General features: G+C 51.4%; 13 protein-coding genes across 13 annotated transcripts; 8 read left to right on the forward strand and 5 right to left on the reverse strand.

Moving 5' to 3' along the window:
* Window positions 1–140: 140 nt before the first annotated feature.
* Window positions 141–1,913, reverse strand: ASPBRDRAFT_36610 (uncharacterized protein). Its single transcript, XM_067623539.1, has 2 exons — window positions 676–1,913; window positions 141–624 (listed from the first exon to the last, which is right to left on the reverse strand). Exons 1-2 carry the CDS (start codon window positions 1,552–1,554, stop codon window positions 469–471), a joined length of 1,035 nt encoding a protein of 344 aa, XP_067484626.1. The 5' UTR covers window positions 1,555–1,913; the 3' UTR covers window positions 141–468.
* On the reverse strand, window positions 1,832–2,219 carry ASPBRDRAFT_36611 (uncharacterized protein). The gene is made up of 2 exons (XM_067623540.1): window positions 1,964–2,219; window positions 1,832–1,915 (listed from the first exon to the last, which is right to left on the reverse strand). Exons 1-2 carry the CDS (start codon window positions 2,129–2,131, stop codon window positions 1,856–1,858), a joined length of 228 nt encoding a protein of 75 aa, XP_067484627.1. The 5' UTR covers window positions 2,132–2,219; the 3' UTR covers window positions 1,832–1,855.
* Window positions 2,220–3,160: 941 nt separating this feature from the next.
* On the forward strand, window positions 3,161–3,745 carry ASPBRDRAFT_50283 (gamma-glutamylcyclotransferase family protein; the record flags this gene model as incomplete). The annotated part of the gene is made up of 1 exon (XM_067626511.1): window positions 3,161–3,745. One exon carries the CDS (start codon window positions 3,161–3,163, stop codon window positions 3,743–3,745), a length of 585 nt encoding a protein of 194 aa, XP_067484628.1.
* Window positions 3,746–3,831: 86 nt separating this feature from the next.
* ASPBRDRAFT_190690 (glutathione S-transferase family protein) lies at window positions 3,832–4,530 on the reverse strand (the record flags this gene model as incomplete). Its single annotated transcript, XM_067620273.1, has 1 exon — window positions 3,832–4,530. One exon carries the CDS (start codon window positions 4,528–4,530, stop codon window positions 3,832–3,834), a length of 699 nt encoding a protein of 232 aa, XP_067484629.1.
* Window positions 4,531–5,356: 826 nt separating this feature from the next.
* ASPBRDRAFT_36616 (uncharacterized protein) lies at window positions 5,357–6,737 on the forward strand. Its single transcript, XM_067623541.1, has 2 exons — window positions 5,357–5,847; window positions 5,909–6,737. The coding sequence occupies exons 1-2, from the start codon at window positions 5,596–5,598 to the stop codon at window positions 6,557–6,559; spliced, it is 903 nt and encodes a 300-aa protein (XP_067484630.1). The 5' UTR covers window positions 5,357–5,595; the 3' UTR covers window positions 6,560–6,737.
* Window positions 6,738–6,901: 164 nt separating this feature from the next.
* ASPBRDRAFT_190692 (uncharacterized protein) lies at window positions 6,902–8,148 on the reverse strand (the record flags this gene model as incomplete). The annotated part of the gene is made up of 4 exons (XM_067620274.1): window positions 6,902–7,209; window positions 7,273–7,410; window positions 7,473–7,841; window positions 7,896–8,148. The coding sequence occupies 4 exons, from the start codon at window positions 8,146–8,148 to the stop codon at window positions 6,902–6,904; spliced, it is 1,068 nt and encodes a 355-aa protein (XP_067484631.1).
* Window positions 8,149–9,229: 1,081 nt separating this feature from the next.
* On the forward strand, window positions 9,230–11,694 carry ASPBRDRAFT_190693 (uncharacterized protein; the record flags this gene model as incomplete). The annotated part of the gene is made up of 7 exons (XM_067620275.1): window positions 9,230–9,456; window positions 9,528–9,801; window positions 9,852–9,946; window positions 10,000–10,580; window positions 10,629–10,748; window positions 10,805–11,089; window positions 11,156–11,694. 7 exons carry the CDS (start codon window positions 9,230–9,232, stop codon window positions 11,692–11,694), a joined length of 2,121 nt encoding a protein of 706 aa, XP_067484632.1.
* Window positions 11,695–12,431: 737 nt separating this feature from the next.
* Window positions 12,432–14,416, forward strand: ASPBRDRAFT_50287 (MFS transporter; the record flags this gene model as incomplete). The annotated part of the gene is made up of 7 exons (XM_067626512.1): window positions 12,432–12,483; window positions 12,545–12,705; window positions 12,770–13,183; window positions 13,234–13,363; window positions 13,426–13,671; window positions 13,754–13,801; window positions 13,854–14,416. The coding sequence occupies 7 exons, from the start codon at window positions 12,432–12,434 to the stop codon at window positions 14,414–14,416; spliced, it is 1,614 nt and encodes a 537-aa protein (XP_067484633.1).
* A 697-nt stretch (window positions 14,417–15,113) lies between these two features.
* ASPBRDRAFT_190695 (uncharacterized protein) lies at window positions 15,114–15,947 on the forward strand (the record flags this gene model as incomplete). Its single annotated transcript, XM_067620276.1, has 3 exons — window positions 15,114–15,242; window positions 15,299–15,456; window positions 15,527–15,947. 3 exons carry the CDS (start codon window positions 15,114–15,116, stop codon window positions 15,945–15,947), a joined length of 708 nt encoding a protein of 235 aa, XP_067484634.1.
* A 225-nt stretch (window positions 15,948–16,172) lies between these two features.
* Window positions 16,173–18,447, forward strand: ASPBRDRAFT_166202 (alkyl/aryl-sulfatase). Its single transcript, XM_067619573.1, has one exon. The coding sequence runs from the start codon at window positions 16,225–16,227 to the stop codon at window positions 18,052–18,054; it is 1,830 nt and encodes a 609-aa protein (XP_067484635.1). The 5' UTR covers window positions 16,173–16,224; the 3' UTR covers window positions 18,055–18,447.
* Window positions 18,448–18,695: 248 nt separating this feature from the next.
* Window positions 18,696–20,375, forward strand: ASPBRDRAFT_166203 (oleate delta-12 desaturase). Its single transcript, XM_067619574.1, has 3 exons — window positions 18,696–18,961; window positions 19,032–19,824; window positions 19,879–20,375. Exons 1-3 carry the CDS (start codon window positions 18,923–18,925, stop codon window positions 20,235–20,237), a joined length of 1,191 nt encoding a protein of 396 aa, XP_067484636.1. The 5' UTR covers window positions 18,696–18,922; the 3' UTR covers window positions 20,238–20,375.
* A 50-nt stretch (window positions 20,376–20,425) lies between these two features.
* ASPBRDRAFT_190698 (uncharacterized protein) lies at window positions 20,426–20,732 on the reverse strand (the record flags this gene model as incomplete). The annotated part of the gene is made up of 2 exons (XM_067620277.1): window positions 20,426–20,466; window positions 20,519–20,732. 2 exons carry the CDS (start codon window positions 20,730–20,732, stop codon window positions 20,426–20,428), a joined length of 255 nt encoding a protein of 84 aa, XP_067484637.1.
* Window positions 20,733–21,512: 780 nt separating this feature from the next.
* On the forward strand, window positions 21,513–22,600 carry ASPBRDRAFT_654715 (glutathione S-transferase family protein; the record flags this gene model as incomplete). The annotated part of the gene is made up of 1 exon (XM_067628540.1): window positions 21,513–22,600. The coding sequence occupies one exon, from the start codon at window positions 21,513–21,515 to the stop codon at window positions 22,491–22,493; it is 981 nt and encodes a 326-aa protein (XP_067484638.1). The 3' UTR covers window positions 22,494–22,600.
* Between the last annotated feature and the right edge of the window lie 511 nt (window positions 22,601–23,111).

Here is a 23,111-nt window from a genome sequence, read left to right on the forward strand (position 1 = left end):
AGTCAGTTTGTGGTCTTTTCCCCTTCGGCCAAGCTTAATCGACGGCAGGCCAATGAAGGAACGCCGTTGGTGGTCGCTCTGCTCGGCTGGCCTTCCCTGTGAGAGTGTCCAAAGATGCTGGGCAGAAAGTATCTGGATTCCTCCACCAATAATTTCTTTTTCTGTATCTTTTCTCCTTCTGCTTCTCCCACTTCAGGGTCTTGTCTTAGCTTTTCCCGGGGTTGCAGTCGCATTGCATGCGTCCTTCCCCTCTCCCTCCCAGAAGTTTATTGTTGTTATACCCGACCATAACTAACACCCGAGTGGCTATGCATTCTTCCCATGATTCGTGTTGCTCATTCTCTATCTAATCAAAGCTGACTAGTCTCACAAAACCCCCACGTGGTTCATAATACACAGAAAGATGATAATGGTGGGATCGGTTGCACCATTCACGGGAGTCAACGTCCACCAACGTATGGTGGCTCACTATGCCTCCATCGCCAACTCCGACTTCCCTCGTTCCTGCATCGCTTGCACTTCAATTTCCTCGTCCTCCTCCTTCGCATACGCTACCTGATAAATTGTATACCACGGTCGTTCGAACAGCCCATCCAGTGCCTCGAGCGACCGGCCCGTCGTGTCCTGTGCGCTGTCAGATCCCTTCCTTCGTCACCGGGGCATCCATTTACTTACCGGCATTGCAAAGAACACATAGACCAGCGACACAAGGCAGATGCACGCAAAAAATGCAAAAGCTCCCCATTCATCCATCACCTCCAGCAAATCGGGTGTCGCGCGCGTGCACCCAAACGCAAACAGCCAGTGTCCCGCCATCCCCATCGACAAGGCCAGCGATCGAATCCGGATAGGAAAGATCTCCGATCCGATTAGGAAGGGCATCGAGAACCATCCAATCACCCACCCTACCCCGTGCACAAAGATGGCTGCGATCGCTGCCGTCGATGCTCGCGTCGCGCTGGCCGTGTGGACGATGGCCGTCGTGGACATCTGCCGCGAAATGCCTAGGTAACAAGCGAGATAAGACAGCGTCAGAATTTGGAGGGTGATTCCTGCCATGAGAGACCGCCGTCGGCCTACAAAATCAACCACGACGAGAGAGAATATCAGCAGGGCGGTAAACTTGACCACGGCATAGACGCCTGTTGTCAGGGACAAGGCATCCCCGGACGTGCCCAAATAGCCTAATATCGTGGGCAAGTATTGAGTGATGGCATTGCCTCCGGACCATTGCGAAAACATATGTGACAGCATCACTAGGCAGAACCGACGCCGGTTCTCCACCGGGACAAACGTCTCCTTGACGAGGCGCCATTGCGATGTGCCCGTGACCGCTTCTCTCTCCTGCAGGATCTGAAATTCCATGACCGCGATCTCTGCGACTACCGTTGGGTGGCTCGAGGGCAAGTGACGCAGCTTAGCAAGTACCGAGACTGCCTGAGTTCGCCTGCCCACGTACAGCAGCCATCGAGGGGACTCTTCACAGATCAGGAGTCCCAGTCCCCAGACTGCTGCAGGGAGCAGTTGGATCAGGGTTGGGAACATCCACTGCATGTCCGTTCCGTCGTAGTTCTTGGTGATGCCATAGTTGATGAAAAACCCGAACACAACGCCCAGTTGCTGACATGCGGCGAACTGGACTGCGAGGAGCCCGCGGATCGTCTTAGGGGCAACCTAGATGCCCACAAAGTTAGTCTGTTCCCGGGCCCTGTTCAAGAATCGTATACCTCGGATATATACATCGGCGGAGTTACAGTCAAGCCACCCACCCCGAGACCCGCGATCAGTCTCGAAGCGTATAGTCCGGACAGGTTTCCATTACAGAGGCCCTGTCCCAACACTCCGGAGACATATACTAGGGTACACAGCCGCATCGTCCACCGCCGCCCAATTCGATCATTAAACGGTAAACACTGAGTAGCTGTGAGCCGACGTGTATTATACCTCGTGGTAGATGACTTACTAGAAGACAGCCCAGGGTCATCCCAGCCGTGAACATCGATACAATCCAGCCTTTGGTATTGGCATATTCGTCGGGGGACTGCTGGCTGAGCCCGAATTTGATCCGAAACCGATTTTGCACGACCAGTGATGCGATGTTCGCTGCGAAGATCAGCACCCTGCATGGCATATATGATCTTGGCTGTTACCTTCGTCGAACCCTCTACTGATTCCGGCGAGTGCGAAGATGGCAATGTTCATCAGCAGGTACCAGTTGAAGACCCCCCGGGGGGAGTCCCGGATGGCCTGTCGGGTTTCCGCAACGAGACCCATGGTTGACTTCCTACCATGATGGGGCCTGCTAGAGATCTTATACCGCAAACTGAAGCCACTGGGGGTGGCGGTGTCTGCAACAAATCGCGCACAGCCATGGTGTGGTGGAAAATATCTCATGACCCCTCCAGCAACCTGTCGAAGTAAGGAGCTCTCCCTCACGGAGACTATCGTGCGTCGGTATGTGCTATCGCCGAGTTTAGCAGGGTCTAGATGGCACTGGGCTAGTTTGACAGGTTCTTATCGGCGCGCACCATCGGGACTGCGCATTCCATGAGTGCATTGTACGACCGGACATGCACGATGGGGGATATAGTTGATACGGCATGGTGTTGCATTGCAAGTTCGAGTCTGAGTTGCATCCTGCACGAGCGAGCCAGTCCAACTGGAACTCGCGGCCTCCTACAGGTTTTGTCATCGGCATCATTGTAATCCATGCTGGATAACCCTGTCCTCCCTGCCTCGGATGCAAGGGACAGAAGTGCTTGATGTGATTGTGACGTGCTAACCAGGTTTGCAAGGTTACAAAGGCAACCACTGGTAGCAGCCAAAAGCCTCTACTTTGTCCTGTAACAGAGCACTGCATTGGCATCCTACCCGATATCACGGCTAGCATAGGACGTCTACCAGTTGTATTCCTGCTATGCTACTTGCAACCCTACTATGTTTTACGGCCAATAACGTAATATGCCAAAACCTGCAATCAATATCATTAGCATAGACAGACACGAGCATATAGCACGTCACACCCCGTGATCGACAGATAGTCTATTCTTAGCCGTCGGCGCTTAACACGCATCCCCGGTCGTCGATCCCACCTTTTCTAACTTCCATCACCTATCTACACACCACATTCCATCAACCATTTACCTACACTCTCATCAACATGTCCCCTCCCAACCCCCAAACCAATCCTATACCTCCACCACCACCACCACCATGCGACCCTCTTACAAAAGTCTCCCCAATCATACGAAACCTCCGACTCGCCCCTCCCTGCCCACTCACTACCTCCTCCTACCCACCCCCTCCATCCACCACAACCGCCCGAACAGGCCCCTACTTCCTCTACGGCACATTAATGGATCCCACCATGCTCAAAGAAATCCTATCCCTGAATCCACAGCAAGGAGTACACCTTCGACCAGGATATATAACAGGCTACACCTGTAAACTATGGGGACAGTATCCGGCTGTAGTAGCGGATGGTACTTATGGTACTTCTGCATCGTCGATAGTCAAGGGGTTAGTCTATCGTGTGGAGTCTGTGGAAGATGGAGTCAAATTGGCGAGTTATGAGACGGGATGGTATCAAGCGAGGCCGTGTGAGGTGGTATATACAGATGGGAAGGTGCCAGAGAGGGAGATGGGGCATGTTTTTGTGTTTGTCGGGGATGAAGGGGAGTTGAGTGAGGGAGTGTTTGATTTGGGGGTTTGGTTGGGTAGGATGGGGAGGATGAAAAGTAAGTAAGTAGGGAGTGAAGGGGGGTGTGGTGTATATACATACATATACCACTATCTTCTAATTTACAATTTCATTATATACATCAGATCTAATCAGAGTAATGATTTAGCCGGCGCCGACGCCGCCAACAACGGCACCAAATCCGGATCCCCCTTCTGCATGGCGCGCTTATACGCGGGACGCTGTCCGATACGCTCCAAATACCGCACAATATGAGGATACTCATCGAGACTATATGGAATGAACAGCCGCAGGGTCGTCAACTGAAACACAGATACACAGTCTGCCGCAGTGAATTCCTCTCCCGCCAAGTATGTATTCTTGGCGAGGTGCTGGTCCATTGCCTCGCAGGTAGCTTTCACGCGGGACTGGGACATTTTGTAGACGAAGTCCTCTTCCTCTTCCTCGTTGCCGGAGGACTGTTTGCCACCGCGGACTCGGCTGAATAGCATTCCCATGAAGGAGGGCATTGTGGATCCCTGTGCGCGGTGCAGCCAGAAGACGTAGTCTGCGTAGTTCGGGTGGTCAGGGGTCAAGACCAGACGGCCCTGGCCGTATTTGGTCAGGATGTATTCGATGATGGCCATGGTTTCTCCCAACACGACGCCGTTGTCTTCGATGATGGGGGCGGTGCCGGACCAGTGCAGTTTGCGGTAGTCATCTGGGGCTTGTAGTGTGGGTTGTTGCCGGTTGTAGCATTTGAGCGTGTAAGGGATCTCGAGTTCCTCGCAGAGCCAGGTGATTCGCTCGGATTGAGATAGGCGGAGATGGTGGATTGTGAGACCGGACATGTTGGAGTGTGGTATGCACTGTAGTGTAGACTGAAGGTTGGGACCCGGAAATGGGTTCCATGAACCTTTATATATATCAAGGGGTGGCTCTTGTTGATCATCGGATGCCGGATGTTCTTGATTAGTGTTAATCCCCGGTCGGCTTGTCTGTTGCCGAATATCAGGCCAGACATGACTCAGGTGGATCCAACTGAATGATTGAGGATTTATGCATAATCCACGTTCCACATCTTATGCCGAGCCTGGTAACCCCGAAGTATTACCAATCTAGCTGCCTTGGTACTTGGTAGATGACTGTATATGGCATAAGCCCATGGTCGAGTCATGGAGTTCCACCCGGATTGCTGTGACCCACTTGGTCTCTGTGGGGTGTGATTTTGTTTAAGGGAGCCACTGTCCAATGTAAGATGGCTCGATCGTTGCACGGCACATAATCTGCTGCGGACTATCTTCTATTCGCAGAGATAACAGCCAGGATGCTTGTGGAGTGGGAACCGGCGGAGAAAATTCACGGGTAGCGCAGGGCCATAAACGGGTGGTCGAAAGTCATCGTCCGCGGTGGAGTGAAGCTGATACTCAAATTAGATATTCCAGATCAGCCTACCTGCGCCCTTTCTCATAAATGGAGTGAAATGTTTGAGACTTCATTAGATGCCATGGCTGCACACAGTTAAGTTCTGCTTGAAAGCAGCAGAATAAGCATCGGGCTTGAACTCAAGGCCGAGCGGGTGGCGCTTTAGTCATCTCGGGCCTGAATCCACTCCGATCAACTCTCTCTCGACAACTGATTGATTACAGATTCGATCTGACATTTGATGAAATGAGGAGACCGAAGCCCGAGACGCTGATTCAATCCTTTAGATGCTTCTCATGATTATACGATGATGGCTGTGGCAGAAGCAGGTTACATCATGCTGCATCCATCTGTATCTTCCCTGCCTTATATATAGTTCCATGATGAAGCGGTATTTAGCAACCCATCAGTTCAACAAGTTCCACACTTAACAGTCATCTGATAACTTAATACCTACTACACAAATCTAACACTACCTCACAATCTACACCATGAACGCAGTTCTCATAACAGGCGCCACTGGCAAACAGGGCGGTTCCCTAATCCGAAACCTCATCTCCCGAAAGTCTTCCCTGGAAATCTTAGCCGTCACTCGAGATCCATCTTCCGCGTCGGCTCAACGGCTGAAACAGTTGTCTTCCAACATCAAGCTAGTGGAAGGTAATCTGGATAACCCGGCAGAAATCTTTCGCAATGCGCGCGCCCAGACATCGTCTCCGATTTGGGGTGTCTTTAGTGTTCAGGTAGGAACCGTCCACTTTTACCATCTCTATTCCGGCAATATAATACTGACGGACTTACTAGGTGGCCATCGGCAGCAACGTCGACGAGGAAGCACAGGGAAAGAAACTAGTCGATGAAGCCCTCAAGCAAAACGTCAAGTACTTCGTCTATAGCTCCGTCGACCGCGGCGGGGAACGTTCCTGGGATAATCCGACCGATGTTCCTCACTTTTTGAGAAAGCATCACATTGAGCATCATTTGGTGGATAAAGCTAAAGGAAGTGGGATGGATTGGGTGATCCTGCGCCCCGTGGCGTTTATGGATAATATGGTCCCTGGCTTCCTGGGCAAGGTGTTTGCGACGTCTTGGAAATTGGCACTCAAAGGGAAGCCTCTGCAGGTGATCGCTGTCAGTGATATCGGTCATTTTGGTGCAGAGGCTTTCCTTAATCCTGATGAGTACAAGGGTCGTGCGATCTCGTTGGCTGGGGATGATTTGACGTTCGATCAGTTCGCACAGGTGTTTCAGCAGAGGACGGGTCAGCGGATACCTATGACATTCCAGTTTCTTTGCTTCCTGATCCTGGCGTTTGTTAAGGATTTTGGGTATATGTACCGGTGGTTCCATGATGAAGGCTTCCAGGTTGATATTGGTGAGCTGAGGAAGAAACATCCGGGATTGAAGGACTTTGGGGATTGGCTTGAACAGGAAAGTGATTTTGTTAAGCGATAGATGTTGACGCCAGTGCTTTGTTACGGGAGGACTTAATGTCTAATGCTGCCAGTGCTTTGTTTACTGAAGGATTTAATGTTTAATGCTGCGTGTGTGTTTGATTTGCACTTGTTTGAGAGAAGCAATTGAGATAATCAATATAGCCTGATGTATATTTGGTACCATGGATTATTAATATGCTTTCCATTGAGACGAATTACTCCTGTCAAGAAGTGTCCTCGTGATACTCCGGTTATGTGTATTCCTGCTAGAATGCCCTGCGTATATCCTGCAGCTTAACCGTCGCAGACGACATTGACATCTAGACTAGAAGGGCAACCGGATTCCCTATCAGTGATACCCTCAAACCAAACCATATGCATTAGCCACAATAATCTCCTTCAGACTACTCCATCCCGGCTTGCCCATCTCTTTCAATAGATCTTCCGACCGCTCCGCAGGTTTAACGACCAATAAATCCGCGTCCCTGTCCCGAGCAGGCAGATCAGTCGGCAGCTCCCGGTTCGGGAATATATTCCGATAGATGGTCGCTAGATCATTCCAGAAGAATGGCCAGCCATACGCGAACAGGCGTTCATTCTGGACCGTGGGGTTCGTCAGAGCGGCGACATGCAGAAGGGCGGCATCTTGGATGCCTACACAGTAGCCTCCTATATGCCGAATTAGCTTGCGAATTTATATGGAATGGGGTTATAAAGTTGGGTAATGCGTACCGTATGGGACACAGGACTTGACATGTTCTGAAACCGAGGCCCATTTATTTCTGATGATGGCTGCTGGCCATAGTAGGGTAGATGGAAAGCCTTGGTTTTCCGGGTCGAGAGAGGCACCGTAGCATAACGAGGGTAGGACTGGATATTATGATTTAGATAATTGGAAGATAGTCTGAGAGTGGAAGAAGTGATGTGCTTACCGGTATTTGCCACGAACCCCGGCTTGTGCTCCTTCACCCATTCCCAAACGCCTTGTTCCCCCAAGGCCTTGCTTGCGCTGTAAATGTCGAATCCCCTTCTCCATTCGGCAGGAGATCCCGTCTTGGCTCGTTTAATGGCGGTTTCGTTCCAACTTTCTGATGTGATCACCGTCTTGCCGTCCAGATCGTCCAAGCCCATCGTGTTAGCCGCTTGACAGGAGGAGATGTAGACAAAGCGCTTCACGCTGGGCTCGGCTGCCGCAGAGGCAAGAATATTGTGATCCAGCTGTTTGATAGAATCGAATACTTCGTTCGGACCATCGTTTGGACCCGCAAAGATGGTCACTACATGTGCTACCCCCGAGACGCCTTTAAATCGTATAGTTGAGCATTGAGCCAGCCAGGGGGGATACAGTTACGGACCTTTTATAGCTTCGTCAAAAGCACCCGGACGCTGTATGTCTCGGACTTGGACCAGCTCAAAGGTTTCTTTCCCGTACTTGCCATGGAAGAGATCTCTGAGCCATTGATGTCTCTGCGCATTGCGCACTGTTCCCCGTACACGGTACCCCCGACTGAGGAGCCGATCGGCCACATTGGATCCAACCAAGCTATTGGCACCAGTGACCAGAACCCATGATCCGTGAGGGATCGCTGATGTTTCAGATACAGTCATTGTAGGGATGGCGATTCTGCAATTGTGTCACGATAAACGAATGCATGGTAGCTGTGATCGGGGAATATTTGGCTGTTAATGTATATATCCCAGATGCCACGTAGCGTGGTGGATTGGGGTTCCACAAAGTGCTTGAAAAGTACAGAGTTTTGTATGGTGTAGCAGTAGTGCAAAGTGGTTGCTCCACCGATAGCCATGACAGTGTCACAGGCTGTAACTCGTGTCAGCCATTCAACCTAGCTTATGGAGTCCACTTGGCCTTTTTTCAGGGGATTGACGAGAGTTCGAGACGGGAAGCATATGATTGTATCCACACTCGAGCCCTCGTCCGAGGGATAGGTTTGAATGTTGCATGGAGATGAGTGAGACCACAGACTAGCGTCATCAGGGATTTCGAGTGAGCGGCGAGCCTCGGTTGATGCTGTGGGTTTCGGTGTGAGTTCGTATCCACCTATACGCTATTCTCTCCTGATTTCTAGGCACCATCAACAAGCTCCATTTGAAAGTTAGTTTGGCGGATCGATTGGGCGGACGGTGGCGTGAGAGGATATTGCCCTCGGAAAGCAACAACGTACTTGGAAAGTAGGGTTCGTGCCTGCCTGCACACACGGACCATGTAAGTCATCTTATAAGAGCCATGTCTGTCGTTTCTCCCCAGGATATACTGTGATATCCTCTTTTCCGGCTCACGTAATGGCCTTGGATGAAGAGGGCGGCGGGGTTTCTTTGTGCAACGGGTAATATAGCTTCACCCAAGACACATTGAAATATCTGTCCCACAGTGTCGAACATGAGTATATTCTTCTCTATTTACCTTGAAGAGATATACTGTGCGGCCCGTTGTGGTTTTATTGCTACTGCATGACTAGTAAATCATTTGTCACTGCGAGGGGGGCGCCGGGGATGAGTCAAGCGGGCTAAGAACACTAACCAACTAGTCAACTGAGTTTATTGGTTCGTTATCTACTCCGTACTCCAAAGGGAATTAGTTCATTAGTTAACCAACGATGCCTGCGAATCGACCTCTCTCTCCCCCGCAAAGCAACTCGATCTCCCCAAATCCACCCAACGCCCATCCACCATGTCCGACACGGTGCCGGAATTACGCTTCCGATCGGGAAATGTCCCAACCCGCTATTTCAAGGCATGTCGCTGGTGCCGCAAGCAGAAAATGCGCTGTGATGCCCGCAATCAGGTCCCTTGCGCCCGTTGTCGCGCGGTTGGCCGGGATTGCGTCTTGGACCCGGTGGAGAGCGCAAGGCGTCAGAATACTGCCCGACGGTCATCCCCGGCTACTCGCCCCGTTCGGTAGGAGAATTATACCTCTTTAGGAGCATCCCCAAAAATGAAAACCAAACTCATATATAGCATGATCACAGGCGACAACGAGCAAGATCTCCGTGGACCGAAACTCACGGGTTCGGGAGTCCCTCGCCACGAGAACAGGAGTATTCTACATCTACTACCGTACAGGATGTACCAATCAATGACTCGCTCGATTCGCTGCCAGAGCCTACTGCTGCAGCGGATTTAAGTTCCCCGGGAACGGCCGAGCGACATGCACCGGAGCCCCAGCAGTTGAGTCCGAATGACATGATCGCTCCGGTTTCCGTAATGCATTCCATGTCTGTCAACTTGCTCGGATCAAGCAGTGTAAGTAAATCGTCCATAATTATGAACTACACATTGGTAATGGTTCGTAGATCTTCATGGACAGCTCCAGTAAAGCGGACCCCAAGAGCGATATCATCGCGCGTGGCATCGTCAGTGAAGAGCGTGCCCGGGTGATGTATGACCGGTATGATGCTCTCTGGAATGAGAAATTCATAGACTCAGGCTAAAAACTGCCAGCTTCATGGGTGGCAGCAAAAACTTTCTGGCACTGTTCGATCCCATTCGAGACACCTTCGATTCGATTCGCTCACGGTCCCTCTTCTGCTTTTCCGTCATCATCTATCTCGCCAGTCGGGCCGTGATGGACTTGCGGAGTGATACCCATCTTCAGCGTGTTCTGCAAGATGAAGCGCAGCGACTGGCCGAGGATAGTTTCTTCGAACGCCCAACCAAAGTGGAAACCGTACAAGGGATGATCCTACTTGCCGCCTATTCGGAAAAGACGTGGTTCTCAACCGCTCTCATTTTGCGTACGGCGCTAGATTCGGGGCTAGAAAAATCTCTAGATGCCTTGCTGTCCCAGGAAAATGTACCACGCAGTTCCTTGTCGGCTTCCATGGAAGACCGTAAGCTCGTGTGGCAGACCAGGACTTGGCTCATCAGCTTCACACTGGAACTCGACGTGGCGTCCGGGACAGGCCGCAAGTCACGAATTGGCGCAGTGGACACGATGAAATTGCGCAAGTTCCTCGAGTATCCGCTATCTTTGCCCTGCGATATGCGCACTATTTCAATCATCGAGATTCACCAGCTCCGAAGTACTACTATCTCCCCGGAAGACTGACTATTCGCTGACTACTGTCCAGGCCAATCGCGCATGTCCATCGAGAACGCCAAGACGGTCGATGAAATTGTATTCGTTGAGCTGCCGGCGGTCATGGCACGACTACAGAATTGGTGGAACACATGGGATGAAATCCACGGCAGTAAGTGCTGATTTACAAACAAGACTGCCAGTCACTAATAGACGGTGATAACCTAGACAACGGCTTTCATGCTCGTGCTTTCCAGCGCTGCAGTTTGAAGTTGATGTTGAACTACGCCCGAATTTTCGTTCTCTGCGCCACCTTGGCTCGGATCCAGAAACTTCAGTCCGGCGCTGCCGAGCCTAACCAGGACACAACAGGTGACATGGATGTCTCACATTTGTGGCGTACTCTTGCTACGATCATCATGGATCAATTAGATTGCTTCATCAAGGAAAGCGCCTACCGCTGTCAACTCACGTGGTCTCCTACCTACCCATCCCTGACTCTTGCCTTTGTCAGTAAGTCACACGAAACCCTGCCGGTGGGAGCACGTTCTCTGTCGATGGGTCAGCTAACATGAATAGCAACATTTGCTCTGAGAATCGCGCGATGGCGTCCGGACTTAATCGACCAAGATCTCCTCCTTGAACGAGCCCAGCTGATCTGCGATTTTCTCAAGCAGCCGCCCTATCCGGATATCCACCGTACAGTGTCCATCTTCGTCAACTACGGTCGCGCGCTGGTCGCTAGCCAACGAGGGCACGGGGACTACTGTGCAGAAGTGACAAAGCCCTCAGAGCAAGCCAATGGACAGTTCTCATTAGTTGGAGAGACATCCGGAGTCCCAGTGGATATGTCAACTTCTTCAGGGATGCCATCCGAGCAGGTGAACTACCCGGCAGACGCAATGACCCCTCAGGTCGACAAGGACCGTGATGCCGCTGGGGTACCCAATGCCGAAAGGACTGCGCCTGGCCGACAGCTCCCTGCCAGACTGCCAGGGCCAATGGAAGCTCCCAATTGGTCGATGTGTAACCCCATTGCCGACTCGTTTGGCCTGTTTGAAGAGGAGCAGAACGACATCTTTGACTTCTTGCCGATGATGCCGTCGTTTCCGCAATAGACCGGTCGTATACCAATGGCTGGCTATCATAGGAAAGTTTCACTTATCAATATGTCTCCCCCTTGAATGGACGTGTAAGCTGCGTACGCCATCGGGCATTCGACACATTCTGTGTCAAGCCATGGACTACACGAGGTGATCAGTGAGGTATGCCCATCGAAGCTTAAGGCGAAAAGATAGCTCGAAAATGCGGTAAGGGTCTTACAGGGGATATGTGCGGTGCTTGCAATGCCGAAGCCAACTGCCATCACACGCTCAGCAGGGAAATTGGCGCATAGCATGCCGCTTGCTGATCAATCCCGGATGTGAAAAGTTGGATCTGATCCACCGAGATTGGGCAGACTCGCCAAGGACAGACTTTTGTTTCCATTGAAAGGAAGTGTGGCCTTGAAGCGAGTTTTGAACCCGGCTCCTGATCGGCGCCGTCGCCGGGATGCTCTGTGGCTCCGGTGCCGGACCGGCCCCGATGCTGCAGTTGCAGAAAGGGAAGATCCAAGACCGCTCATTGGGCCACGAGGTTATACTGATGGTCCAGATTGTTGTGGACTGTGGCCGCCAAAGGCCTTTCAGCTAATTGACTAGTCAATCATCTTGAAAAATTCAGTGACTCATTTACTACCATGAGGGCTTCAAGGGGGTTTAAAGCCCACGCGTCTCGCAACGGTTAACCAGATCCCGGGAGGTCCAGTTTGAAAGGGGCTCAATCTGCTGTGATACACGACGCGCAAGCCTCAGCCATGGCTACAGAACGCTGTTTCAGTGTCCCCATCGGAGAGATCGACCATTCCGGTATGACCTCATCGCTGCCGGTCCCTTGCATGGCTAACCCTATCTCCCTTTCTCCTGATAGACCCAAATCGGAGCCAGAGGAAAGACGCCATTCCATCCACCATCACCATAGGCAAAATGTGGGCGGACGGCGAAGGATACAGATTCACCCGGCTGACGGAGGATCAAGTCCTTGTGGACTTTGATCATGGATCCGCAAAAGACCCGGTCAATTGGACGCATGTGCGTGATACACCCGACAGTTTATTGGACAATCAAGCTGACAGCAACCATCTGCGACAATCAGGGAAAGAAAATGTACACCGTTCTCACAGCACTCTTCCTGGTGCTCAACTCTGGCATAGCCTCCGCTTTACCGAGTAATGTCGTTCCAGACATTATGCGCGAGTTCAATGTCACAGGCAGCCCGCAGAAGGTCCTCCCCACCGCCGTCTTTCTCATTGGATATGTCGTGGGTCCCTTGTTATTCAGTCCCCTGAGCGAGACAATTGGGCGAAGACCTGTTCTACTTTACAGCTTCACCGTGTTCCTTCTGGGCACGATAGCGTGTGCCTTCGCCCCAAATTGGCCAGCGATGTTGGTGTTCCGATTTATATGCGGAGCCATGGGGGCCGCGCCTCAGACTGTTGTAGGTGGAGTCTATGCGGATGTGTTTCAGACACCACGAGTTCGGGGCCGAGCCATGGCATTTTATATGGCGGTAAGCTGATCCAAGCAAATATACTGTAAGGCGTCGTCTAACTGGCTTAGGCATCGAGCTTCGGCCCGATTATTGGTCCCATTATTTCCGGGTGTAGCGCACAGTACGGCTGGCGATGGTCATTTCGCATCGATCTCATCCTTGTTGGCTGTAGCTGGTTCAGTTCGATTTTCCTACCAGGTGAGAGCGATTAAGCGTCATCATCTGCTGCATATCTACTTCGAAGCTGACCTTTATCCCAGAGACGTTCAGTCGCGCCATTGTCAAGAAGCATGTCGCCATGCTGAACAAGCAGTCAACTACTCATAAATATATTTCTCAGCGGGAGTTACAGAGTGCCGCTGTTCAGAGTACCTTGAAAGAGACCTTGACGAGACCCATCACCATGATGTTCACCGAGCCAATTATTCTTTTTACTGGAATATATCTTGCTTTTGCTTACGGGCTTATTTTCTTTTGCTTCCAAGCATATCCGATCATTTTCGAAGGTATTCCCACTCATCCTTTTCCCGTGCAACCAATAGACCAAAGAGCTTTGCGTACGGAAAGGTGCTGACTGAAGTGACGCAGGTACTTATGGTTTCAATGTGAAGCAAACATCGCTGTGCTATATACCCAGTAAGTGCCAGTCGAGAAATAGCTTCATATTTATGCATACTAACCCTATTAGTTGGCATTGGCGCAGCATCATCTGGCCTGGTTTCACTGTACTACGACATCATCTATGAGCGAGCCAAAACGCAAGGGAAAAGATGGACGAGCATCCCGGAGCTACAGCGACTGCCGGTAGCCTGCATTGGCGGACCATGTCTCACGATTAGTCTCTTCTGGCTAGGATGGACCGCCAGCCCGCAGATTCATTGGCTGGTGCCGGTGCTCTCGGGTCTGTTCTTCGGCTTCGGATACCAGGTGATCTTCATTTCGCTGTTGACCTATGTCACAGATGCGTACAAGATCTATTCCGCCAGCGCCCTTGCCGCGTCGGTGATTATGCGGAGTATTCTGGGAGCCGTCTTTCCCTTGGCGGCGGACCCAATGTATTCGACGCTTGGAGTCGGATGGGGGACTTCAGTGCTGGGGTTTGCAAGCTTGGCCTGCATTCCCATCCCGCTGGCCTTCCTCTATGCTGGAGAGTGGATTCGCAAGAGAAGCGCCTTCTGCCAGCGGCTGCTGAAAGATGAGAGTACCACAGAAGATCAAAACACACGTCCGGTGACACCGGAGGTCGTCTGAATCCTCCGTGTCACCCAGGAGTCTGTCTTTCTCCGCCACCTCATGATGGGATATGAAAAAAGCTTGTTGTGCTTTTGATATCAAGCAGGCACGCAGAAATTATACCTTCCTCGACTTTTGGATTCAACCGGACATTCGACTATACATCTTCTTATTCTTTCTGATGAACAGGATATCGATATCCAAGATTAATATCGACGACGTCTGCTATTTCACAAATGTTGCACAGCGACGGTTGGGGTTTCGCCAAGGATTATGCATGCTTTTCGATTATGATGATGAGTTTTTAAAAGCATAGAATTTACGACCTAATATGACAGATAGAGCTAGAACTAATGCATTTTTTTGTTCTAACTGCACTATTGTGTGATATGTATGCTCTCTAATGAATGGCCACCAACGGGTGACCAACACGGCTCAGAGCTCGTGACACTAGCAGCACTGGAGTTGCACAGTGTTTGGCAGTGTCACCTAGTTAGCATCCCATAATGTCCTGCAACTTTGAGGTCCCGTGAGTGTCATAGACTGCTCCTAATACTTTGTCAGACTGGATCCGAGGGGAGGTCTCATATCGCCTTCTCCTTCTATTTTCTCCCACTCTAGAATGACTGTAGTCCTTCTGATCACTCTCCTCTCATCCATATCATCATCCGCCAAACTACCTCGATCCGCCATCTAAGTCTTGACTCGATTGACCATGAGGCTCGCAGCTTCCCTCGTCCTATATCTGGCTGCATTAGTGTGTGCCCGAGAACTGGAGACGACCACGTATCCTGGATCTCCGCAGTTGGACGAAGACGAAGAGGTCACTTCCACCATGGAAGAGGTTAGTTCTTCAAGTAGAAAAGCGTCAGCTAGAAGCTTTACTGATGGGATCTATAGAATAGCGTTGAAGGATACAGCATTACTTGTTACAACCGCACTCGGATCCCAGCATGCGATGTGATCGAGGAGGTTACCATCATCGATGCAGTTGCATCACAGACTACTAGTATCGAATATGACTTGACAATCATTGACGGAGATGAGCTGGAGGAGTCGTGAGTATTTCTGTCGGTCTTTCTCTTTTCTCTGCATTTGCCAGTTTGATCTAATCATTAGAGATCTTAGTCCCCGGACAATGGTCTGCAATCTCGACAGCACAAAGCCGGTCATCTGTACGGCGACAGAGATAAATGAGAGCCCTAGCTACACTGCAGTCAAGACTGGATCTGCTGGGGAGGAGTACGACACAGCGACTGCAGAAACCACATCTGAAATATCTGACCTTGAAACCACACTGTCGTGTAGTAGCTCTAGTCTGGCTGTCTCTACACATGCGATGAGTCGAACAGCGTCTGGATCAGTCCGTAGCACTTCAAGTGTGGGGCCTGGTGTTGGCAGTATGAGTATTACGAATACTCAGATTCGTGCGCCGAGTATCTCTCCGACCAGCTCGTCACACAGCACTGGAGCAGCACCGATAGCGACGGGAGAAGTGGTCATGATGGCTGGTGGTGCTGCGATGGCGTTGTTGGTTGCTATCTTGTGAGGGGGTGAAAGGAGGCATAAGTTATGAGAGCACAATTATGTATCCAGAAGGACTATGCAGTGGGGACTCCACCTCCGCCCGCATCTTCACTCCAATTAGCATCAAATGCATCGATAATTACTGCGTAGATTAACTCGACGTTGCAATTAACGCCGGTTGCCGATCGGGCAGTCGGCAATAAACCCCGCCGCACTGCAGCTACCATCTACATTAACTAGAAGTGAAGCCCAACCTACTACTAGTACTCACACTGTGCTTCCATACATCGTATGCAATTATGACATCTGCACCACTACAACCAAGCTTCTCGGATCGAACCGATTTCGACAACGCCTCACGAGGCTGGATCGGGTCACTCGAGCCCGGCATTATCCGCGCCGCCGATGGCCGACCCGTCTACAACAACGACGCTTACCACTTCCTACAGGATTCATGCCCACCAACCGCCAACCCCAAGCTATGGCGACAGGGTCAATTAGCATCCAAACAGGGGCTATTCGAAGTCACACCGGGGATCTACCAGATCCGTGGCCTGGACTTAGCCAACATGACCGTGGTCGAAGGCACCGAGGGAGTCATCGTCATTGATCCTCTAACCTCCGTGGAATGCGCTGCTGCTGCTCTCACCCTGTATCGGAAACATCGCGGCGAGAGGCCCGTCACGGGAGTCATCTACTCGCATTCCCACATCGATCATTTCGGCGGCGCGCAGGGCGTGCTCCCTGCAGAAAGAACAGCGAATCCCATCCCGATCGTCGCGCCAGAGGGGTTCGTCGAAGAAGCCCTGAGTGAGAACATGTACGTTGGTCCGGCCATGCGTCGACGCGCGCAATACATGTACGGAGCGCAACTCCCCAAGGCGGCCGATGGTCAAATCGGGTGCGGCATCGGGATGACCGTGTCGATGGGGACGAACTCGTTCGTGCCTCCCAACACTATCGTCATTTCAACCGGCGAAGAACGCATCATCGATGGCGTCCGGATCCGGTTCCAGCTGGTGCCTGAGACGGAGGCGCCCGCGGAGATGAACTTCTTCTTCCCGGATCATCGCGCGCTGTATATTGCCGAGTGTGCGACGCACAGCTTGCATAATATCATCACGCTGCGTGGGGCGCTGGTCCGCGATGCGAAAGCCTGGGCGCGGTATCTGGATGAGTCGCTGGTGCTGTTTGGCCACGAGTCGGATGTGTTGTTTGCGGGCCATAATTGGCCGACTTGGGGATCCGCGCACATCGAGCAGTTGCTGTCCGAACAGCGAGATCTCTATGCCTATCTACATGACCAGACCGTGCGCATGATGAACCAGGGTCTCACGGGGATGGAGATCGCCGAGACTCTGACCCTCCCGCCGGCGCTGCAGACGGCATGGCATGCCCAGGGGTTCTACGGGTCGGTCAGTCACAACGTCAAGGGCATCTACCAGCGGTACATGGGATGGTTTGATGGCAACCCAGCCCATCTGTGGGAGTATCCGCCCGTGGAGAACGCGAAGCGCTACATTGCCTGTATGGGCGGCATGGACGAAGTGGTGCGCAAGGCCGAAGGGTTCGCGCAAGACGGGGATCTGCGGTTCGCCGCGACGCTGCTCGGACATGCGGTGGCATTCGAACCAAAGCATGAGCAGGCCAGACGCACGCTGGCGTCGGTGTTTGAGCAGTTAGGGTTCGGGGCGGAGAATGCGACCTGGCGGAATTTCTACCTCTCGGCGGCGCGCGACTTGCGCGGGGAGCAGCAGCAACAGCCAAATAATACGAATAAACTTATGTCAAAGACCCAGAGTCGCCAGTTGAACCCGCGCCAGTCGGTGGAGCAGTGGCTCACGCTGTTGTCGGTCCGGTTGGATGGACCAGCCGCGGCCAGCGAGGCATTTACCCTCGAGATACATGTGACAGATGAGCAGCAGTGGTGGAGACTGATGGTTAGCAACGGCGTTTTAACTAGCAGACAGTCTTCCGATCGGGCGGCTATTCAAGGTGAGACACGGTTTACGATGTCTCTAACGAAGCCACGATTGTGCGAAATCCTGAGCGGGAATGCCGATCTTGGCGACGTCGAATATGAGGGCGATGAAGCATGGCTCCACCGATTTCTGTCGTTGACAGCGTGAAGGCTGCCCGGATTATTTTAAACAACCACTTATTAAATCATCATCCAGGCTAGAACCCCTGGTAAATGGCATTGCTTTGTGGGCCAATCATCTGAGGTTAACCATCCCGTGTCAGAGGAAACCCTAAGCAACAAGCGAAGAAAAAGAAAAAACTAATAAGTGAGCCGCTAAGCGTCGCGAGGCGAAAACGTTGAGAACGTGGAAAGCGTTGAAGTTAAAATTGTTCCAGAACAGACTAAGCGCCGAATCATCGGCCGAACGAGACTAGAAGAGAATTATGTTTAGGAGTTACAGTGAGGGATCAGCTCATGGGACTGACGGGACATCTGCATCTCGCAGGTGTCAGGATGAAGTCGCCCGATGATCTTACAACGGTTATCTTGATGTAGAGGCTGATAATAAACAATTCCTTGATTTTTCCAACCTTCTTCTGCAAATGTTCCACCAGCAGAAACTTCTCTGTTTGGCCATTTTTGTTGGGAATTGCCCCCACAGCAAACGGGCGGATCCGTGGAACTGGCCTCGACTTTGTCCGTTTTCCGCACGCCGCTAGACTAGTCGCTTTCCCCCTTGCCTGCGCTGATCCTTTTGAGTTCAGAGTAGCTGGGCCTGTCGCACAACATACGTGGGACTGTGTAAGACCGGGAAAGAGGTTAATGCCAATAGCGTGGCTACCATGGGTCCATGCCTCCCAATTCAAAAGACTTCAGGAACTGCGTTCCCCTGATTGGACAATGGCGGCGTCAATTAGGAGAGACCCTGGGTCTTTCAGAAGGAAATTTTAGAACCCCCTGCGTACAAGAGTCTCCGCGTCTGACACTGCACTGCTTCTTTGTTTTCTTTCTCTCTGTGCGAGTGAGTATTCATCATGGCTGAACTTCGTAAGGTGTCTGCCAGCCAGGCGGCGGTATGTCTATCCCTCCTTTTCGGACTCCGTCTGATAAGCCCTAATTGGCTAACAGTCCCTTTTCTGACAGCAGCAGCAGCAGCAGCAGAATGACGGCGACGTTCCTAGTTTGAAAACCCTCAAGGACGCCATTCCCGCGGAATGCTTCGACTCCTCCGTCGTCACCTCCCTCCTCTACCTCGCCCGCGACATCCTCTACTGCGCCATCCTCACCTACGGCGCCTTCCACATCCACCTTCTCCCCTCCGTGCCGCTGCGCGCCCTCGCCTGGGCGGTCTACGGCTTCTTCCAGGGCTGCGTCGGAACGGGACTATGGATTCTGGCGCATGAATGCGGTCATGGGGCCTTCTCCAAGCACCAGACCTTCAACGACTTTGTCGGCTGGGCCACCCACTCCTTCCTGATGGTCCCCTACTTCTCCTGGAAGTACACCCACGCGCGCCACCACCGCTACACCGGCCACATGGAGAAGGACACCGTCTTTGTGCCCTGGACCGACAACGAGCTGGCCCAGAAGAAGAACGTCCGCATCGAGCAGCTGAAGCATCTCACCGAGGAAACCCCCATCGTGTCCTTCCTCCAGCTCATCGGCCACCAGCTCTTCGGATGGCAGCTGTACCTGTTCCTGAATGTCACCGCCGGCCCGAAGAGTCTGCCCGAGAACCGTCCCATCCGCGGCGTGGCCAGCCACTTCAACCCTTTTGGCGATCTGTTTACCAAGGCGCAGTGGTTCAGCATTGCCCTGACGGATCTGGGTCTGCTGATCATGGGATCGATCTTGTACTATGCCTCGACGCAGATTGGCGTCTGGAATGTTGTGCTCCTGTACTTTGTTCCGTACCTGTGGGTGCATCACTGGCTGAGTATGATCCCTTTTACCCCTGGGTTTGTTCGAGAAGGAATACTAACGAGCACAGTCGCAATCACCTACCTCCAACACACTCATCCCAATGTCCCCCACTACTCCGCCGACTCGTGGACCTACACCAAGGGTGCCCTCGCCACCATTGACCGCAGCATCGGCTTCATCGGCCGCCATTTCTTCCACGAGATTATCGACTACCACGTCGTGCACCACCTGTTCAGCCGTATCCCGTTCTACAAGGCCGAGGAGGCGACTCGTGCGATTCAGCCGCTGTTGGGCGCTAACTACCACGAGGAGAAGGAGAGCAGCTTTTTGTACTCCCTGATGACTACGTTCCGCAAGTGCATCTACGTCTCGGATGGGAAGAAGAATGGCGTGTTGCATTTTGTGCTCCCTGAGGAGGCCAAGTAGATGCATGTTGCTCTACTAAGATGATTGATTGTGTGGTGTTGGTGTGGCCATAGTTATATAGATATGTGCATATAGACTGTTGATAGACTTATAAACGATCACTGTATTATAGACGAAGCTACGGAGGCGATATTTCACACTAATCAGTGAAATAACATCGCACTCACTGATAAAACATATCCATAACCTTATCTCAGATATCTCCCCCGTCTCCGTTCATCCTCCTTTTCTACGCAAAATCAGCATACTTCAACCAACCACTTCACAACAGATTTACTTACTATCATAGTGTACAAGGTATTTTAGCATCTCCTCATTCACCATTCCGGAGAGCTTGGCAGCGAAGGTCCTGAAGTTGTCTCCTTTCCAAGTTACAAGGATCGCGACATACCATTCGGCTCCTTTTTCCCCGATCTTACCGGCTTCGATGCTGAGATCGTGTTTGTGGCAGAGGTCCACGATCAGGGGCGAGATGGGAAATTGGAAGTCGATCATGTTGAAACTGTTAGATGTGAGCTGAGATACCTGATATGTAACGGGGTGAATCTTACTTATCTTGCAGATAGAATGATAGAATGAGGAAGATAAGGCAGGCTGAGATGAGATGATGATGAAAGCAGAGGCAGATCGATACTGGGGAATTGATCAATATAGGAGGAATCTATTCGAGTTTATATGCATACTTGGGTCTACCTTTGCTAGCTTTTAGTTGGATATCTCCGTGTTTGTATCTTGTCGGTTGAAGTTCCATTTCTGTCATTGATTAGCTGGTAGGTACTGCTGAGGTACTCAGAGTGGGCAAGCATGTACTATTTTACTGAATACTATGGAGATGGCCGTGTAGTATGGGCATTATCTACATGATACCCTTACTCTTCTACTTCTGATATACTGCGATAGCCAGTCCATATACACACAAAGAACACGTGATCCATGTAATCAAAAAGTGAAGGGCGTTCCCGGACAATGGCTACAAAGAAATGCAGATTACCAAAGCATAGTAAATATCAAAGAATACCTGTCTATAGCATGTATCAGCATACCTCTAATATGTGAGAGCTTAACACTGCTAGCTAATAATCTTCTTCTCAACACCCGCAACAAACCACGATATTATAGCCATGTCTCACCCTGTAGGCACTTCCCTTTCCATCGAGTTACTTACATACAACTTAATGCAACTTCCATCATCCCTGTAAAGATATAAGACAATCTGTGTAACCCTGATATCTTCACAAGCACATCCCTGCACTTTCAGTCCAATCAACAGCCATCATGCCTCGAACACGATCGCACTCCATGCCCTACTCCACCCCCTACCCATACCTCCCACCATCATTATACACCCATCCATCGGTCCCTTTTTGCGTCTCCCCAACCATCGACTACCCAGAATACCCTCAGAGTAATCCCTCTTCACCTCCACTCAGCCCTCCCCAATCCATCACCCCCCAATCCATCACCCCCCAATCCATCACCCCACGTGCCCTCTCCCCAGCCCCAGCCCTAAACCAATCCTTACAGCAACCACCACAACCACCCATCCCCACCAGCAACTACCCCAAACTCTACATCCTGGACGGCGACACCGCCGCCGGCCTCGCCATCCGCTACTTCATCCACGAACGAGGCGGCATCCGCATCCGCGCAGGCTTCATCGACGTGCACCTGAAAGACCAAATCCTCCCCTCCTTCATCTGGGAAGACACCCACGCAGGGGAACTGCCCCTCCTATTCCTCGACAACCCCACCCGCCGGCCCGTGCTGAAAATCGTCGGCTTCGACGCCATCACCGAATACATCGATAGCGTATCCCCCGTCCCCGGTCGGTATTTATACGGATACACGGAACAAGAGCGGGCGTTGATCCGTTCGTGTATTTATTGTCTGCGACGCGATGTCGTGGATCCCTTGTATGAGTGGAATAATCATTACTTGGGGAATAAGTCCGGTGAGGAAGTGACGGGTTATGCTCCGGTGGTAGGGAGGAGGGGTGTGTTAAGGGAAAGGATTGAGATGAGTTTGGAGCAGGTGGAGGGTAATCTGGAGGGGTTGGAGTATCTTCTGGGGAAGTTCTGTGCTGCCGATGTGTATCTTTATGGGATGGTCGTGGCGCATGCGGATCGTTGGCCATGGTTCTTTGATGAGATTAGGAGACCCAGGTTGACGGCGTATTTTGCGAGGATGAGTGAGAGGCCGACGGCCCATTTGGCGGATGGGTTTTGGGATACCACCAGGACGACGATGGTGCATTAGCTGTGGGGGATATTTGGGGGTTGTATATACAGATTGTCATATTGTGTGCTTGTGTTAGTTTGCTGTTAATCTATGTTGACGTTGATGGTATGCTATATTGTGGTGAGGTCGCATCTACGAAGAATTGGCTACACGCGTTCTGATTGGTCAGTGGGAGTTGGGAATAGCTTCATTTCCTAAGATCACGGTATTTGGCCGGTACGGTCTATTACGTGAAAATTACGTAAAATATTACATGAAATATTACACGTAAATGACGGGTAAATTACAGATAATTACATGAGTCCTGTACTTTACGAACCCCGCAGCCTGGCGGCTTCAATTGCCGCAGGCGCTCAATTGGAGTGCTCCAAGGCATCATATCTGAGGAAGCTTGAATAACCAGTCATTCAATCAAGTAATCATATATATTGTGGTGGGTCATTTAAGGATTGGGTCTACTATGACAATTCCTGGGATTTATTTGAGTATGTTGAGCAGCGTTACCCGAAATGGACTGAACTCTAAGTCGGTGATAAGATTCCCGATCGGGCGAAACATTTCCTAGAGTACCTCCGTAGTACGAAGTAGACTTTCTGACATACTTTCGGGCCTTCGGCATCGTTAGCGCCGTGGCAC

This window comes from Aspergillus brasiliensis (assembly GCF_001889945.1).
Source record: "Aspergillus brasiliensis CBS 101740 unplaced genomic scaffold ASPBRscaffold_1, whole genome shotgun sequence".
Classification (NCBI taxonomy): Eukaryota; Fungi; Ascomycota; class Eurotiomycetes; order Eurotiales; family Aspergillaceae; genus Aspergillus; species Aspergillus brasiliensis.